This window comes from Camarhynchus parvulus, chromosome 14 (assembly GCF_901933205.1).
Source record: "Camarhynchus parvulus chromosome 14, STF_HiC, whole genome shotgun sequence".
Classification (NCBI taxonomy): domain Eukaryota; kingdom Metazoa; phylum Chordata; class Aves; order Passeriformes; family Thraupidae; genus Camarhynchus; species Camarhynchus parvulus.
The window spans coordinates 5,952,261-5,969,083 of record NC_044584.1 but is presented as its reverse complement, the minus strand read 5'-3'; the positions used below and the strand labels follow the sequence as shown (position 1 = coordinate 5,969,083).

General features: G+C 43.4%; 1 protein-coding gene across 3 annotated transcripts in view; it reads right to left on the bottom strand.

Annotated features, from left to right (window-relative positions):
* The window catches only part of TOM1L2 (target of myb1 like 2 membrane trafficking protein), a 56,255-nt gene that overhangs the window by 23,300 nt on the left and 16,132 nt on the right, over window positions 1-16,823 (bottom strand). For all 3 annotated transcript variants that reach the window (XM_030958011.1, XM_030958008.1, XM_030958010.1), the window contains exons 2-8: window positions 14,139-14,223; window positions 13,124-13,202; window positions 11,385-11,534; window positions 7,084-7,218; window positions 6,000-6,158; window positions 5,204-5,320; window positions 2,456-2,589 (exon numbers count right to left, since the gene is read on the bottom strand). In XM_030958011.1, the coding sequence (XP_030813871.1) occupies window positions 2,456-2,589; window positions 5,204-5,320; window positions 6,000-6,158; window positions 7,084-7,218; window positions 11,385-11,534; window positions 13,124-13,202; window positions 14,139-14,223 (859 nt within the window). The remainder of the gene's footprint in view (window positions 1-2,455; window positions 2,590-5,203; window positions 5,321-5,999; window positions 6,159-7,083; window positions 7,219-11,384; window positions 11,535-13,123; window positions 13,203-14,138; window positions 14,224-16,823) is intronic.

Genomic DNA, 16,823 nt, shown 5'->3' with positions numbered 1-16,823 from the left:
TTATAACCAAGCCATGACATGCTTGCCACTGAACTTAGTTTTCTCTGGCTCCAAAGGGAAGCCTGAAAGCTTTAACTCCAAGCCAGGACAAAGGGAGGATTGCTGAGAAGTTGCACTCTTGGCAAAGGTGGATTTTAAGTTGATAATCTGATCTTGCAGCACAAACATGCTTGAAAACCACTGCAGGATTTGTCTTTTGGTTTGGAGGGGGTTTTAATCATTAGGTGCTTTGTGACAGACTGTTGTGTGAGCCAAGGGACAGGAGGAACTGCAGCAAGATTGATGCTTACAGCTCAACAAGCCAAGCACTGCAGCTCGGCTCACTCCCACTTACCAGCTCCCTCTTGCTGCAATAATGTAAATGAGGAGCCACATGTGTGTGGCACAGCCCAAGCCAGGCACACGTGGCACAAGGGACAATGGGCAGCAGATTCACTGCTTAAAACATCCTGAGTCGACTCAAAGATGGTCACAGCCTATGCTTAGATAGGTTGGTACTTTCCAACAAGGAAAAATAATGATGTTGGATAAAACCTTCGTACTTCTAGCTCTGATCTCTTCTTTATTCTGTGCATCTGGGGCCACAAACCTAAACCCAGATTTTATGAAAGTCTTCAAGGCCAGGCTGGATAGAGCTTCGAGCAACCTGGTCTAGTGGAAGGTATCTTCACCCATGGTAGGGGGTGGGATTAGATGAGTTTTGACGTCCCTTCCAACCCAAACCATTCTGTTATTCTATAAACTCAAAACAGCAGGGGAACTGCCTGCTCCCATGGTCTGTCTGAGGCCAGTCTGATCTCCTTCCTCACCATGGAAAAGCACCATGATTTCTTGGAGGTTTGAATTTTTCAAAGTAGTTTCAGAAGCAGCCTCCCTTTCCAGCAAAAAGCCCATAATATTCATATAATCCTATGGGTTTTCTCCCAGATGGGACAAAATACAACAGGGAATGCCAAGCAAACGAAAATGTTTTCTTCATGTAACAGAGGAAAATACAGACTTAAAAGGCAGCAAAACCAAATTCAGGCCCAAATTTCAATTTTAGGAAACTGTGGGTGTTTGCTATTACTGGAAATCCAACTCCCTTTGCTGGAAACCTAAGACACCTCCCACCTCATTTCTCACCAAAAGGCTTCTGCTCATTTACATCCCAAGGCTTCACAGCAAAGGCCAGAGCTCCTGCTTGAGTCACTAACAGAGCTTGGTCCCTGTGCTAGAAATCAGCATGATGGATGGGGAGCTTTTGGAATAGCAGAGGAGGAACTGGAATTTATTGAATGCTCAGACCAGTGCAGCTATTCCACCACAAATGGCTTGCTAACATCACTCAGCTCCTTTTTCATGAATAATGACTACAAACACATCAGCCACAGTCAGCAAAGTCGCAGATGGGGGGGGAAATAGAAAAAATAAAGGGTGACCAGACTAAACCTCAGTGATAGTTACACTCTGCCACTTGTAGAACCCTGCTTGTGCATGAAACACACACCATTTCACAGAAAAAGCCAGCGTTTGTTTCAAAGTTTGCCCCATCTCCTCTGAACGACGAAATCAAAGGCAAAATCGAGGGCACCGAGTCGTCTTTGCAGCCTTTGCCGTGACAGCACAAATTCACAGATCTAGAGTCTAATTTATTTTTAAAGGCTTGAGAAACAAAGCCCTGTGCTAAGAGCAAGGAACAAAGGGTACTCTTTGGTGCCTCGCTCCCCAGGCCTGTCATTAAGGGGAAGATTAAACTTTCCCAAGACTGCGGCATCACGTGTCACCTCCTGCAGCAGATGTGCCTGACAGCGCCTTTGTCTGACATGTCGAAAGTCCTGTGCCCCAAGTCCTGTCCCTGGGGATGATTCCTGCAGACCAGCTCTTCAAAACATTAGCTCTGCACAAGACAGGTTTTTTTTGTTTTTCAAGATTTTAAGTGTTACTTTAAAACAAACCCTTCGCATGCTCGATGCTCCCGCCCACCTCAGGCAGCTCCCCTTGCACCAGCACTGGGACTGGAGAGCTCAGAGATCAGAGGGCAGAGAGAGCTCATGGGAGCCTCCCTAAGCCAGGAAGCAGCACAGAGATTTGTGCAGAGCCTGGGCTAGCAGGGGAACTAGTGCCTGTGGCTGTGCTATTTTTGGTCCCAAGTCCCTACACCTGTACAGCCCTGCACAACAGGGACTCAGAGACTCGAGCATTTTCACAAGGTTGTCTTGCATTTTATGGATATGCCCTACAAAAATTCTATGCATAGTACCAAAAAAAAAATCACAGTATTTAAAGAATCAACTGAAACAGGAATGTTACCATAAAAGGCCACAAAAACACTGTGTGAGTTGTTCCTGTGGTTTGGTTCTCTGTGTCATGTTAGACCCTTGGCCCAGAAGGCCCAATTTCACCAACTGACCTATTTTATTCTTATGTGAAAACCCTGAATGAATGTAAATGGTTGCTGGGAGAGATGCCCCACCTTTCATATCGGAGGAAGACGTTATTTAAATCATCATTCACGTGCAGCAGCTCCTCTGTGACTTCTTCATTGGACACTCGTGAGATAAGCTCCACAATTCTCTGCTGCATGGCTCTGCAGGTTCGGTTCAGCTCCTAGAAGGAATGCATTGTGCACACACAGTCTGATAAGCAACAAGCAATAAGTAGATTTAGTTGAGCTCTATTCACAGCCAAACATATCCCCCAGCTGAGAAACACTAAGACAAGTTTATCTTTGCATGATTAAATGTCACCCAAAAGCACATCTAATCAAACGCCCTTCAAGAGATGCTGGCATAAAACCTTGAGAGTCTATTCACAATCCAACTTCCTGATTCTTCTTTAACTCTGAGCACTTCAGAAAATAAATATCTGTATTTTAGTCATCTGTTTTAAGAATAAAACATGTTAATACAACACCTTTCCAGAAGAGAGCATTCAAGGAAAATTCAATCTGCTCTTTTTGGCAGCATCATCCTTAAAAACTAAGTGATGTGTAAGATGGAACATGTGGGGAAAAAAGGCTCATCAGGGCTACCACAAATACTAGGTGTGTGCTAGGATGAGAACTTACCAGTTTCAGAGAACATGAGGGTAAAGACAAACCAAGGACCAGGAGCATGAAAAGGTGAGTGTTCCACACACCCTCCAGCACTGAGACACACAGAAATGTTCCCTTCCACTGAGCAAATGCACTGACAAGAGACTGCACAAAGGCAACAGGGAGTTTCAGAAGAACATTTTAAGGAATGCAGAGGGAGGGCATTTATTTTAAAAGCCTCTCATTAAGAAATCTAGATTTCAGTTTGCTTAGACCAGGAGTTCTCACGCTTCCAGGACATCTCCTCCATCACCAAATACTTAGCAGAATTCTGTAGTCCTGAAAGGCCTCAAGACTAAAGGTCAAACTGGTCTGCTGAGGAGAACAGCAAGAAGAAACATGACGTATGGCAGGGTGCCTCTGATCAGGCCAACGGTTTTACTTCAATAAGCACTGACACATTCCAGCTAAAGCATGTCCCTCTGTCATCTTCCACTCCTCCCAGCTCCACTTCACAGCAAAAATTCAGCACTAAACAAGGATGACTTGTTGGTACACAACCTTCAGGATGAAAGCAAAAATGTGTTTGTTTTCCTTGCATGGTCTGACATCCTAAGCTCTGGATAAATTTCACCTAGTGCAATCCAGCTGCCTTAACAGCTTGAGGAATGTGTTCTCCAACGTCAGTTTTGATCCCATCACTTTGGAAGCAGATTGTGACATTTCAGAGGTTTGTTTGCTGCCTTTCCGAGAGGGCTGACAGTACCTATCTATTCTGCTCAGAGCTGGCTCTCTCACAGGCTGTTTACATTTGATTGTTGGAGAAAATGTCAGGAATTATTTAAGGAGGAGGGCTATATAAATCTCAAAGCAAGGAGTCCTTGCATGCAGCACCCAGCTCACAGCTCTCAAAAGGCTAACCATCCTTTGTGATCAAAAACAGGTTCTCCCCAGCTCTGTGATTCAGATTTAGGCTGCATCAGTCACAGAAGGGAACCAGCTGGAGTAAAGAACCGTTGCTGTCACTCCATTTTATGATCAAGTTCTTTCACCTTAAAGCTGTGCTCTAAGGTTACACTGTCAAGATGCTGGTGGTTGTTTCTCAGTGTAAGCAAACTGCTCGATTTCGGCCTGTCATGGTTTCCTGGAAGCTGCTTTTGTTTTGAGCAGTTCGACCCAAATGGGCAGTGACTGAAAGGCTCTTTATTGCAGAGCCTCTCATCAGCTGCCATGATGGCTCTGAGACAAACACACAATGCCACTGCATGGGAGAGACCAGTTTTTGGATGGATTTCAAACTCTGATGTATCACAGAGAGCAATTCCCTGCCTTCCTCCGAACGGATTGCTGTGAGAGCCCATCCTCCCTGCTGGAGGATCAGAACAGAAAACTATTTCTGAAGCTGTGGAAAGGCAAATCCCACCTTAAGGGCAGCAGCTGCAATGTCAGATTGCAGTGCTCCTCATCTGTGGAACTCTGTGACTTTCCTCAGCCCATGACCACTAGCCTTGGGAAATAGGTGTCAAGCCTGAGGCATGAGCTCAATTTATACTGTTTTCCTTCTTGAGATGCACAGTGCTACACTGGTTTGAGATTTTCCAGCAGGGAAATCCCTCCTGATTACCCAGTCTAGCCCTCTGGACACCACAGAACTTCACCTGAGCACCTGCCTTAAGACACCACACCTTCAGGAAAGACAACATCTTCTGGAAAGACAATCAGTTCATAGATAAGATTTCAAGTGGCAGAGAACCCACAGACCTTTAGCATTCTTTGGTCCAGATGGAAATATGGAGTGCTTTTTCCTGCATGGTGACTGGGAATGTTTTGACACTGTACAAGTGGTGATGGGGGTGTAAAAGAAGCAGGAATGCTCAGGGCTTACAGAACCTGTGGCAATTCTAAGCTGCTTACTGGTAAAGGACACCTGATATTCAACACTGGGGAAAATCTGTAGCTACACAAAGAGGAAAACACTGGAACAAGTTTCAAGGGAAGTCAGGAAATCCTTGTCACTGGAAGCTTTAACAAATGAAGAAAATCAAGTGATGGCACTTGCCAGGGTCAGGCATAGCCCAGATCCATTATGAATCCAAGCATGGGCTGTGAAGTAAGCTACAACAAAAGAGAAACTCCAGAGAAACACAAGCACAAAAAGGATCAGAATCATATTGTCTAGGAACTTACCTGGAGTAACTCAAGGTCTGAGGAATCCTCTTGTCCAGGTACCATTTCTGTCAGCATTTCAGACATCACTTTTGTATTCCCACGAACAATATCCAGCTCACTGCGCAGCCGGGCAATCTAAATTGGGGTAACAAGACAGCAAAACACTGCATAATCTTTTAGTTGAAGCAGTTCATTTTCAAGAACTGACTTTGAGATATCTCTGGTTCTGTCTGACTTGATATCTCAGGCTCCAGACATTCTAGCAGGAAAAAACCAAAAGAGATAAAAAGTTTACCCAGGAGAAAAGGAAGAGAAAAAGAGAAGAATTATCATCACAAACCCAGATGTGCTGTGTCTGTATGGAAGGGAAGCAATTGCAAACAGCACCTAAAGCCAGACCTTGGCTGTGGTGCCTCATTCCAGTGTGGGGAAAGATGAACACATTTTAAGTAGAATCTTTGGCTCGGGAGTTATCATTTTGCAGGGAGAAAAGAAAATCCTCTATTAGGGCATTTGCAAGGGCTTGACTTCCTGCATCTGCAAGACATTCTGTGCCTTGAAAGGAGAGGGGCTAATGGGAATAACTGCTAAAACACTGCTGAGAGGGCTGGACCAGCAGATTGTGCTGCCATTACCAGGCCACAGAGACACATGCACAGCCCAGATTTTACAGTTTAACAGGAAGAATGATTACTAAGTACAGCCAGACCTAGGAGACAAAGTCCAAAGGGTTACAATGAAAGTTCCTCTGCAAATTAGTTTCTAATTTGATTTGCTGAAAGAGTCCCACTCGAAAGAATCAACATGCCAATACCTGTTCAGAGTTAGCAGTGATGGGACCAGTCACGTTCAGGGCTGGGGCCTGAGGAGCAGAATAGGCTGTTGGAGAGGACGAAGAGTAAGAACTGCTGCTCATCCTTTGCTGAGACTGGGAATTGTGCATATTTGCTGCAGGATCAACTTCAGGAACACTCTGCCACATCAGAAAGACAGGAGTTCAAAAGCTGAGCTGGGACAGCACTTGCTTTGTCAGCAACCTCAGGCCAAGCAGGCTCAAATATAGAACATAATTGCACCTTGTGGGAAAGGTCAGTGCAGCTACTAGAAAAGACTGGCAGCTCCAAAAATCTTCCATGTCCATCTCTTTTGACCCAACCCACAAGCATTTAAGTCCATTTAGTTTTACAAGAAAAGTGAGAAGCAAAATAAAAACAAGAGCCAAAGAGAAATAAATTCTTTTAAACTAGGAATTAAGTTGCAGGCTTCCAAAAAATGATGTGATATGTAGATACTGAATTTAATTAACCTTGACACAAGAATTGTAATCTCTTAGTCCTTGATCACTCGCATTTGCTGCTTCAAAGATTCATTAACTTCAGCTTTCAGAGTGAATAATCAGAACACCTGTGATCATTAAGTTACTTCCAAGCAGCAGTTCTGTCAACTTTCCAGACCTAACTTTCCAGAAGTGTAAAGTTCTCACATTATTGTGGGATCAGAGAGATTCAGACTCTGTACACCCCTAATAGACAGGCAGACCTTGGCTCAGGGTTATCACCAACAGAAACAGCCACACTTTTGAGCAAAAGAAGTAAATCTCAATCATAAATCCTGCTGGGCTCTCTTTGAACAAATTAGTTGCATTTGTTTGGTGGTTTTATGGTACAAGATTAAATGTTAGAATTTACAACTTCTCAGATTGATGATTGACTCAAGGGAGGAGATAGCTTATCAGTCTGTATTATGCCCCTCTTACATGCCCTTTCACTGTTAAAATCTCCTTCCAGGAGTGAGAAAATGAGCCAAATTCAGAGAAATGGGAAGGGGAAAATGAGTAGTTATCCACCTATTTAGACATCCTGGGAAAACACCCCCAGAACTGCAAGGGTGCAGCTTACCCTCTGTGGTGTATGTATTGGAGACAGAGCATCAAGATCTGCCATGGGGAACTCGATGCCTTTCCTCTTGAGTTCTTCATAAATATGCACTACTCCAGTTAAATCGGGGCTACTTCGGAAGGCATCAGCCCAAGCCTGGAAAACACGAGGGATTATCCATAAACCTTCCAAATGAAGCTCCAGCCCCACCCTGACCTCAGATACTGACTGTAAAAGCTTTCATAGATTTCAGCTTCAAAGGAAATCATCAGACCTGGTCTAAAAAGGTCTGCAAATATTAAGACAGTCACCCATACATTTTATTCAGATATAAAACAGACAGGAACCCAGTGCAGAGTAGCTGTGAGTAGCTCCTGACATCATCAAAATCTGGGAACATACATGAAAGTCTCTTCCCATCTCCTCTCCTCAGCAGTGATTGATGCTGATCTTTTCTGGCATGTTGTACAGCAAATGACCCACCAGAAAAGGTCTGTGTGAAAGATTCAACAGATCTAACCAAAATTCACAAAGCTGTACAATCATAAGTAATCTCCATTCACTTTGTGAAACATCCTCATTTGTTGCCAAAGGAAAAACACAGCCATTATAGTTGTCTTCAGTGTTTTATTTGGACCAGACTTAAATTTAAAAAAAGGTCCTTTCTGAGGTTGTTGTCCTGTGAAGAGACAGTCCCCTGAGCAGCAGAACTAACGACGCCTGGGCTCTGACAGAGCATATCCAACACTCAAGGCACCCCAGCGTGGCACAAAGGATGAGTTTAAAAGAGAGAAATTCCCACAGCCAGAACATTCATAATATCTCTCCTGCATTAATTCTCTGGTGTCTAAAAAGACTTCAATTCACATTTGAGCTTTTCCTTCAGTGGGAGTACTAAGTGCTTCTCTTGGCTAGCCAGCCTCCTGCACTCACGAAGCTGCTGGGAGCGCAGCATGCTAAAAGCCTCAACCTCTTTCACTTGTGTTGGAAATGAACCAAATATTAAAAAGGTAGAGGAAGGAAAAACTGAAATATTATGACTCAATTAAAAAATGAAGCATTCCACAAACCCCCACATGTGTGGAGCAGGGTATCAGCATGCTGGATCCAGAACTACTGCGAGACATATGTGGGCTCAGAACTCAATTCATTTAGTCATCACTTTTACACTAGTTCTTTGACTATTTTTACTTTAAAAGCTCTTTGAGCCATTTTTTATATTTGAGAGGACAGAAATATAAGATAGCAAAGTAAGACAAGAAATAATATTAACTTTTAACTTGCATTCCTATCCTGTTCAATTCTAAGAGAGCATTTCCTACCATCTGTGCCCAGGAGACAATCCATTATCAGGTGCAAGCAGACAATCCTGGGTTTGCTTCTCAGCTTTGTTAAGAGTAAATTAACTGCATCAACTGTTCTGATGCAGTGCAAGTCCAAACAGCCCTGCTTGAGCCAGAGAAAACAGCTCTGACAGCACACAGCCATTGTTTCCTTGGAACTGACCTTCCAAAACATCCCCAATTCTGATGGAGGTTTTGACTGCACAAGTAACTCCACCTTTGCCATTTCACTGCCTTTTCAATTTACATCAGAAGCCACCTGAATGATGCTTCTACATAATGGTGTTCACCACTTCAACTCTATTTGCAAGCAAAAGTGAAAACTGTTAGGCAAGGGATGTTCTATTTAATAATCATCACTCAAAAGAAACTTAGAGGCAAAAATATGCTGCATTCTGTCCCCAGTTTTTAGTGAAGCTTGTTTGTCCAGGAGGAAGTACTAATGCATCCCCTCTTCCACTGGCTTCCTGTGGATTTTACAAAATGATCTCATTTCATCTGCATTCCACTTTTTAAAAATATTCTCTCTTCTGCAATTCTCTTCCCGGGAGAAAGGAGACACTTCCATTTGTATTCTTCTTCACCTGAGCTGGGAGCATTATCTACATTAGTGTGTCTCAGAGGTCACAAGCAGGACAGGCACCATTGTCCTAAGTGCTGTCTACACACATTGTAAGACAATCCCTGTCCTAGACAGCTTACAACCCAACCAGGCAGCTGCAATATTAGCTCTGCTTTATGGATAAGGAGCTACACTAGAGCTTAGGAGACCTGCCCATTGTCCAAACACGTGTAGGACAGAGGGGAGATTGAATTCAGAGCTTCTAAGACTTTGGGCCAGACTATCAAATGTAGATATTTCAGGATAAATCCCACTGTGTGCCCAAACAGGTCATTTAAATACCACTGTAAATCAGCCCCCTAAATTGGGGATTATGTCAGTGTTTGGACACTGGGTGACAGGCCAGCACAGTGACAAAGAATATTTCCAAAGCCTCCTAGCAAGGTGAAGAAGGAAGGATAAGCACTGTGTAACATAAGCTAATTCATGTACACTGGGAAATAGGTTGAGAAGGTGAGACACAAGATGTTCAACATCTCAAAACAAGTCTCTAGATAAGAAACTGGATGGCAGCTTTATCTCCCCTTTTTATGGAAAGGCCCATGAATTTCCCAGCTGTGTGCCTGAAGATGTGTGCTGTTTGTACAGTCCTCTTCCATGCTTCCAAGTCTGGGCTATTAATCCTCTCATTTCTGTTCTTATTAATTCCCCAATAAAAAAAACCTGGATATAGAAAGGGATAAATGCAATGTTGGTGGGGCAAAGCTGAGATCAGCCCTCTGGGACAGGGTTAACTCCAACCCCAGGGAGCTCTACAGAGCACAGCCTAAGCTGAGTGAAGCTGTCATGGGGTATTTTGGGGGGGTGTGTCCATAGGGCACCTGGGATGAGTGGCTGCCATCACTCTTCCAAACTTGTCAGGCAATCTGGAAAACAAAGTCCCCTGCCACCTCCAGCTAAAGAGACACATACAGAACCCACCCACAGGCAACCTTCATCACTTTCAGGCTTTTTATATCAAAAGGCATTTAGTACCCAGAGTGAGGCTTTTAGCTCTACTGCACTAAGTCTCCTCAGATAAAGCTCTGTTTAATACACTGAGGCAATGACTGTGGCTTTCTGATTATGTTACAAACACTCCCATCTTAGCTGCATTCACCACTGGGAATCCATTTAAACCCAGAGCCCAGCAAAACCAACATTCCCTAAAATAACATGGAAACACACCCAGTTTGTCTTTATGAGACAGTTTTTAACCTCATCTCCTGGTCACTGCATGCATCCACTCTCCCACCAAGGGAGGCAGAAATCTGAGGGCTCAGTCAGATGCACAAGAATTGCTTTTAATAATTTCATTAATTTTGTGCTATTTTTTTAAAAGCCACAAAATCATACACCAGAAATAAAGGGACCCCACAGACCCCAACTCAATGCCCATTAATTCCACCACCTTAACTATCTCCTGTTTCAAAATCACTTATTTACATTGTCATGCTCCAAGGATGCCCTATCCCTGTATCCAAATAAGAAATAAAGCAGCAGAAATCCAAGTGCATGCTTTGCCATAAAAATCAGAAGTATATCTGGCAAATGATGCTGTGCATTTGTAAATACCTCCCCACAAGGAACACTGCAGCAGGTTTATATCATTTTAAATACGCAGTGTCTTTTAGTCTCTGGTGTATGCAGTAGCCTGTGGAAGCTTAGTGATAAAGCTTCCTATAATTGTCAGATTTCCTCCAGGCAGGCACCAATGTTTCCTCATGTGTGGCTAATGGTTTGTGGAATTAACATGGCTGTTTATTGTTGTGCTGCACAGAAGGAGAAGTGGCAGACAGGCCCATGGCTGAACTTCCCACTGCAGGCAAGGATCTGACAGTGTGCTTTTACTGCACAATAACCACAGAAAAGACACCAAAACCATTTTAATTCCTATATGGTCATTTACTTTTCTATAACCATCTTTGAAAGGAATGCAGAATGCTTTCAAATGGAGGGAAACAGCTCCATTTTCCGGTCAGGGAAACAGACACAGAAAGGCAAGTGTTCTGCAGCTGACACCAAAAGCACAATCCTCTGAAATCTCCTGGCCTCAGATGACAAGCTCATCACTGAGGCAAGTCTCCAGCTTCTAGATATGACTGTTAAATTGCACAAGCATCCATTTACCTTTTATTAAATCCTCCTGTTTTAGCATGGTACCTCTCTAACTAGAATCCAGACAGCCCTCCCTGGATAAAATATCTGCGTGTGTACATGTGTGCTTTTCCCCACCAATCTGGATATATTGTTTGAGTTTATATATAAAAAACTTGCCACGTTTTTAACAATGACAACATGTTTACTGATGCGTAGCATCGAAGCAGACAGCCTTTTTTTCAGGCAGCAACATATGGAAGCAGAGACAAGCTGTGTACCTGAATCAGTGCTAGGACTTTATCCTGTACTATAGTGGGGGGGTTGTTCTTGGGTGAGATGATTTTCACCAGAACTCCATCGATGAAGTCACGGTTTGCCACCAAGACATGGAAGCGATGGCCACAGTTCTTCACACAGGTCTCCAACACCTACACACACAAAGAAAACACAACATTCACTGTTGGAGTAAAGCTTGATCATACACACAGCACCTGGTTTTTAAATTTATTTTAGATTTTTTGATGGAAGGGCGAGAAGATAGAGGGGAGATTACACTTTTACTACTTCTCTTCTTCCCCAGTTTTGCCAAAAAACTTCTCTACACACACATTCAGCTGTACCTCACCCACTGTTAACATATTGGGCATTTTTGTGATCCATCTTTCCTGTTTTCAAGGTAAAGAAATAGAAAGTTTCTTTGTCTTCAAAGCAGAACTTTCCAGCCAGTGCAGCTGAACAGCCAAGTACACAGCAGCACATCAGGAGCAGGTAAGACAGAGGACATCCTGTCACAGTGAGATATTATCGTGCTGTGCCACTCCACCATTTTCTATGTGCCTGGAACACAGCTGGACCCAGTTGCTCCGAGCTATAAGCCATGTTTTAGAGTTGGGAATTCAGGTGAATGATCTTCACTCATTCAAAACACTCCCCTGTGAATGCTCTGACAGGTTATACTTTGACACATTTTCCCCCTGCAACCTAGCTGGAGGCACCTTCCACTTGCCATTCAACTGCCATGGAAGAACAGCTGTTGATTTCTCTCTGAAGAACATGATTAGCATGGAGATAAATCCAACGCGTCACTTCTCCTTACAGCCATGCCTAATAACCACTGCGGCTCTGTACCGAGGAATCTGTAATTACTCTCCTCCTTCAGCCACTTTCATCAGCCATGATGACACGGGCTCATTCCTGATGGATTTTGCTCTTTCCTGCACAATGGATAATCTCATGGTTTGGACTTTGGTAATCTGTCAAAATGACAATCCAGGATAGGAAATGGCAAGAAGACAGAAAGTACGGTTACACCTCGTCAGGGAGATGCAACAAGAGCTCTGTGAAAGAATCATGCAGATCACCTCCCCACAGCAGGATAACTCGATCTAGTTACTGCCAGAGCCAGCCCAGCACCCCATTCAGGAGGGCTGCACTACCCAGGAAAGCTCCAGCTAAAGCCATCAGCAGGAAAGGTCACTGCTAAATTACCCCACACCTTAGCAGTGCTGTCTGAATGCACAGAATATAATTTACACTTTATTGAGTGAAATTAGATCAGCATAAATTAATGCATTGTCTCCTACAGAGATTCATTCACAAGGGAAATTGTACATCAGCTACTTATGAAGCTGAAAATATGGCAAGTTCATCATCCTCACTTGCAGACACGTCCACAGCTGTTGCCTTGGAGTGGAGGAATGGTTGGACACAGGGAAATGAGAGTAGAAAGGAAAACCTCAAAGAGTAACAGACCCATTTGAGCCACTTTAACTCTCCTCAGTCAGTACTTGGGATGAATAAGAGCCACGAAAAGAAGCAGAAATCAATTGAGTTGGAAAACCGCTATGCAAAGCTTCCAGCAGCTCTCCCCGAGGAAGTGAGGAGGCAATTGGAGAGAAGAAAAGGGCAGAGCAGTGGCTGTTAAAGGAAATAGTGTGTACATTCAAGAGAGTGCCAGGAAGAAGAAAATGACAAAAGGGTTCTGCCCTTTGAAGCATTCCAGCCTGCCCCCACTCACCGTCAGCGCCAGCATGACCTCTCTGTAATTTTTGTTTCCATTCAGCCTCTTCTTCAGCGCTCGAATGGCATCCTTGGGCCTGAAGGAGAAACACACCATTTTAACAGACAGCTCAGACAGGCTTTTCACATCCCATAAACTGTGGGAAAATGAATCCTTTGCCATTTCCAGCTGGACATAAGAATGTGGGTTAATTTCAGATCATCTGACTACAACCAAACCAGGGTTATGGAGAAATATGTGAGGAGACAAGGTACCACAGAAATCAAGACTGGAGGAATGCCCCAAGTCTCCAAAAATTGAGGCTGTTGATTAGGCACGGAAGACTGACAGCCACTCTGACAAGCCCAGGGAATAAGAGCAGTGATCAGTTCTGCAGACTGCAAGCAGCAAAGCTTTCTGGTGCTGGAGGTGTGTCAGAAAAGCTGTCTACACAAATACCTGAAATTAAAGGCATTGCAAAGAGATACACCTGCTGAAAAACAAAGGTGACACCCCCTCCAAAAAGTTTTTCATGCCAGCTCTCCCATGCAGAGACTGACCACAGAAAATGTCACAGAATCATTTGGGTTAGAAAGGCCCTCTTAGGTCATTGAGTGCAACCATTAACTCAGCACTAAGCCCACCACTATACTACATCCCAAAATGCCACATCCACATGTTTTTTGAGCTTCCAGGAATGGTGGTTCCACCACTTCCCTGGGCAGCCTGACCCAGTGCCTGACCACCCTTTCAGTAAAGAATTTTTTCCTAATACGTCATCTAAATAAGTTGCTCTCCTGGCACAACTTGAGGCCATTTCCTCTCATCCTGAATCCTACAGGTACCACATCATACAGTATTTTCTGAGAGCAGGAGAGGTCTAAGAAGCAGGAAAACCAAGCAACTGATCTGCAAACTGCATTCAAACCATGAGTATCTGTCTCCAGCCTCACTGCACCTCCCCACATGCTGACTATAACCAGGGGAAGATCGTGTTCAGGGACCTTTCCAAGTCTGCTGAAATGGCACATACCCTTCTTCTGTCTCGTTGATAATGTCACAGATCTCCATGTTAAGTGTCCAGTCTTCACTCTGCAAAGAGCCATCTGTGGCCTTTTCTGTAAAGTAAAGAAAAAGAAATCTTTTCACATCTTCCTGATTAGGTCTATACCTCAATCCACCTTCAGTTACTCTGAGCTGAAACTATTCAGGAACAGACAGAAAAAACCAAATCCTTGCTGACAGCAAACAATGTCAATCCTTCCATCCTGGTTTTAGGGATCAGCATAGAGGTTTCCAGACAGAATCAATTATCCCTCCAGCCCACATAGATGGGCTCCTCTTCAAAGACTCCTGAATTCCTGGGAGAGTAGGAAAATGTCAGCTAATTCCAATTTAAACTCTTCAGATGCTGCATTGCTGGCAAGTTATGAGCTAGGAAAATATCCCCCCAAACCAGCATGACCTCCTCCCTGTTTCAGCAGATAATACCTCCACATGAATTGAGGGAGGAAAAATACCAACCTGGAGACAGAATTCAAGGAATTTCAGCATGAAAACACCCACCAGCATGTGAAAACATTTAGCACATAACAGTTCAGGTTATGATATCATGACATCTGTCCCATGCTATGTCCCTCTCCATGCTGGGGCTCTGCATACACCTCCCAAGCTCTGCCTTCCTCCCAAATCCTCCCTCACTATTTTTGTGGCAGGTTAAGTCACTCTGGCATCACTCAATTCCCAGGGAAGGATGACCTATAGCACTGTGACAGTGGCAGATGCCAACTGCTGGCAGTTTAATTTATAGACGTCTGCAGGAGTAGCATAACCATAACTTGTAGTAATCAGTTGACAAGAACTATTTCCTCCTTGGGATTTCCTCCTAAATCAATATATTTCTGTCTAGCAGTGCCTGAACATCCCTGGAATTTTTCACACTCCTCACTTGCATCATTCAAATCCTATCTGCTACCCACACTCAGGAATGATGTCAAGTTGAACATAAAAGCCTGTCACTATGGAGATCTAAAAAGGGGACCTTTGAGCCAAGCATGACCTTCTCTAAATTACTCTGGGTTTTTCTATAGATCCCTGGCATCCAAAGCTGGAAGGCAAAGAGGGTAAGCAAATCTACTTTTAAACATTTCAAAGAAGAAACAAAACCACAGGTACCATCTTCTCCAACTCTCCCTCCTTCTGTCTACATCTAACCCCAGTCTGCCCCCCAGGACAGGGCAGATTTTGTTTGGAAAGACCAGGCCCCAAGGACTTCACACATCTCTTTTTGTTTACCAACAGTGTTTTTTTCCTATTAATATTTCCATCACTGTGACTGAGGATACAGATGCCCACAGGCCATAATTATGGGACATTGTTTGGAGAAAGACTGTGCCTGAGTAATTCAAATTTCAGTGACTTGTCTACACCAAAATTGTGGTTAAAGCAGCTCCACCAAGGACAGCAATTACAGAAGTTTGAAACAAACTAGACAGCTATGCAAAACCCCAGAAGGGAGAGCTGAACAGGAGGGAGAGAACACCATGGAAAAGGAGATTATGGAACAGGAAAATATTTGTTACAGACCTTACTTTTCATTCTGAGAAGCAGCACTGCAGTGTACCCATTGGGGAGGGAATGGAGGCTGAAAATCTCCCAGATGGATCTTCTTCAGCCATCACCACCTCATGGTAAAGTTCACTTTGGTCAATGAAAAGTGTTTATGCTTGAGAGATGCAGAGCTTCCATAATGTCCAATAAATACTGGACAGGTTACAGAATATTTTTAACTTACTGTGTTTAGAGTGCAGGCAGAGCTGTTTAATGTTTTCTAGGATACAGGAATTTATCTTTGTGCAAAGCTACTTGTAAGAATCACTTCTGTTAGTTGCTTAGTGCTCTTACAGCCTACATAAGGTTTTACTGCTACAGAATGTGATCTGCCTTCACCTCCATATAGTCCTTATCAGTTAAGAAAACATTTTATTCCACATTAGAAAAAACCCTTAACATTCACAGATAAAAATAAAAAACATCACTACATCTGATCTGCTAGAGAAGGTGATCCCCAGAGCTGCAAAGGATTTACAAGCCAAATGCTTGAAAATAAGAGATTGTGCCTTAAGTAGAGAGTATTCCCTAAGCTGGGCACATCATTTGTTTCCTTAATCTTAAACTATATTAAGAAATGTGTGTGTTCTTGACAGTATTTGGCATCAGGCAGCAACTTAGCAATGTTCAGTCTCTCTGGTCTGCTCTAATCACTTTTTATATATGATTTTGGGAAAAGCTGATCCTGCACAATGTTGTGCTGGCAGCCAATTCACTCACTGGTCTTGTAAAACCCATGGAGTTAAGGTTTATTTTGACAAAATGTGGATATGGCAGCACTCCACAGGTAAAAAAAAAGTGATATTTTGAAGATAGCAGAGTGAAGAGATGCTGCTGCAGCACTGTACAGAGGTTAGCACTAGAATGCTCATCTGTGGTCCCTGATAACCTTGGTCATATTCCCTTTTTGAGACATTCCAGGAAAAACAAAATCCACTTTCTCCCAAAAAACTTGGTTACTACCTTTTTATTTTTGCATTTCTGCATACACAGCTGAGACTGTGTGGGTTTAAGACATAACAGTTGCCTTCTTGAGAAATAGCTCTTTTCCCCTTGGGTAATTTTTAATTCGAGTAAGAGTCAGAAGCTAATTTTAGTTTCTTCTTCA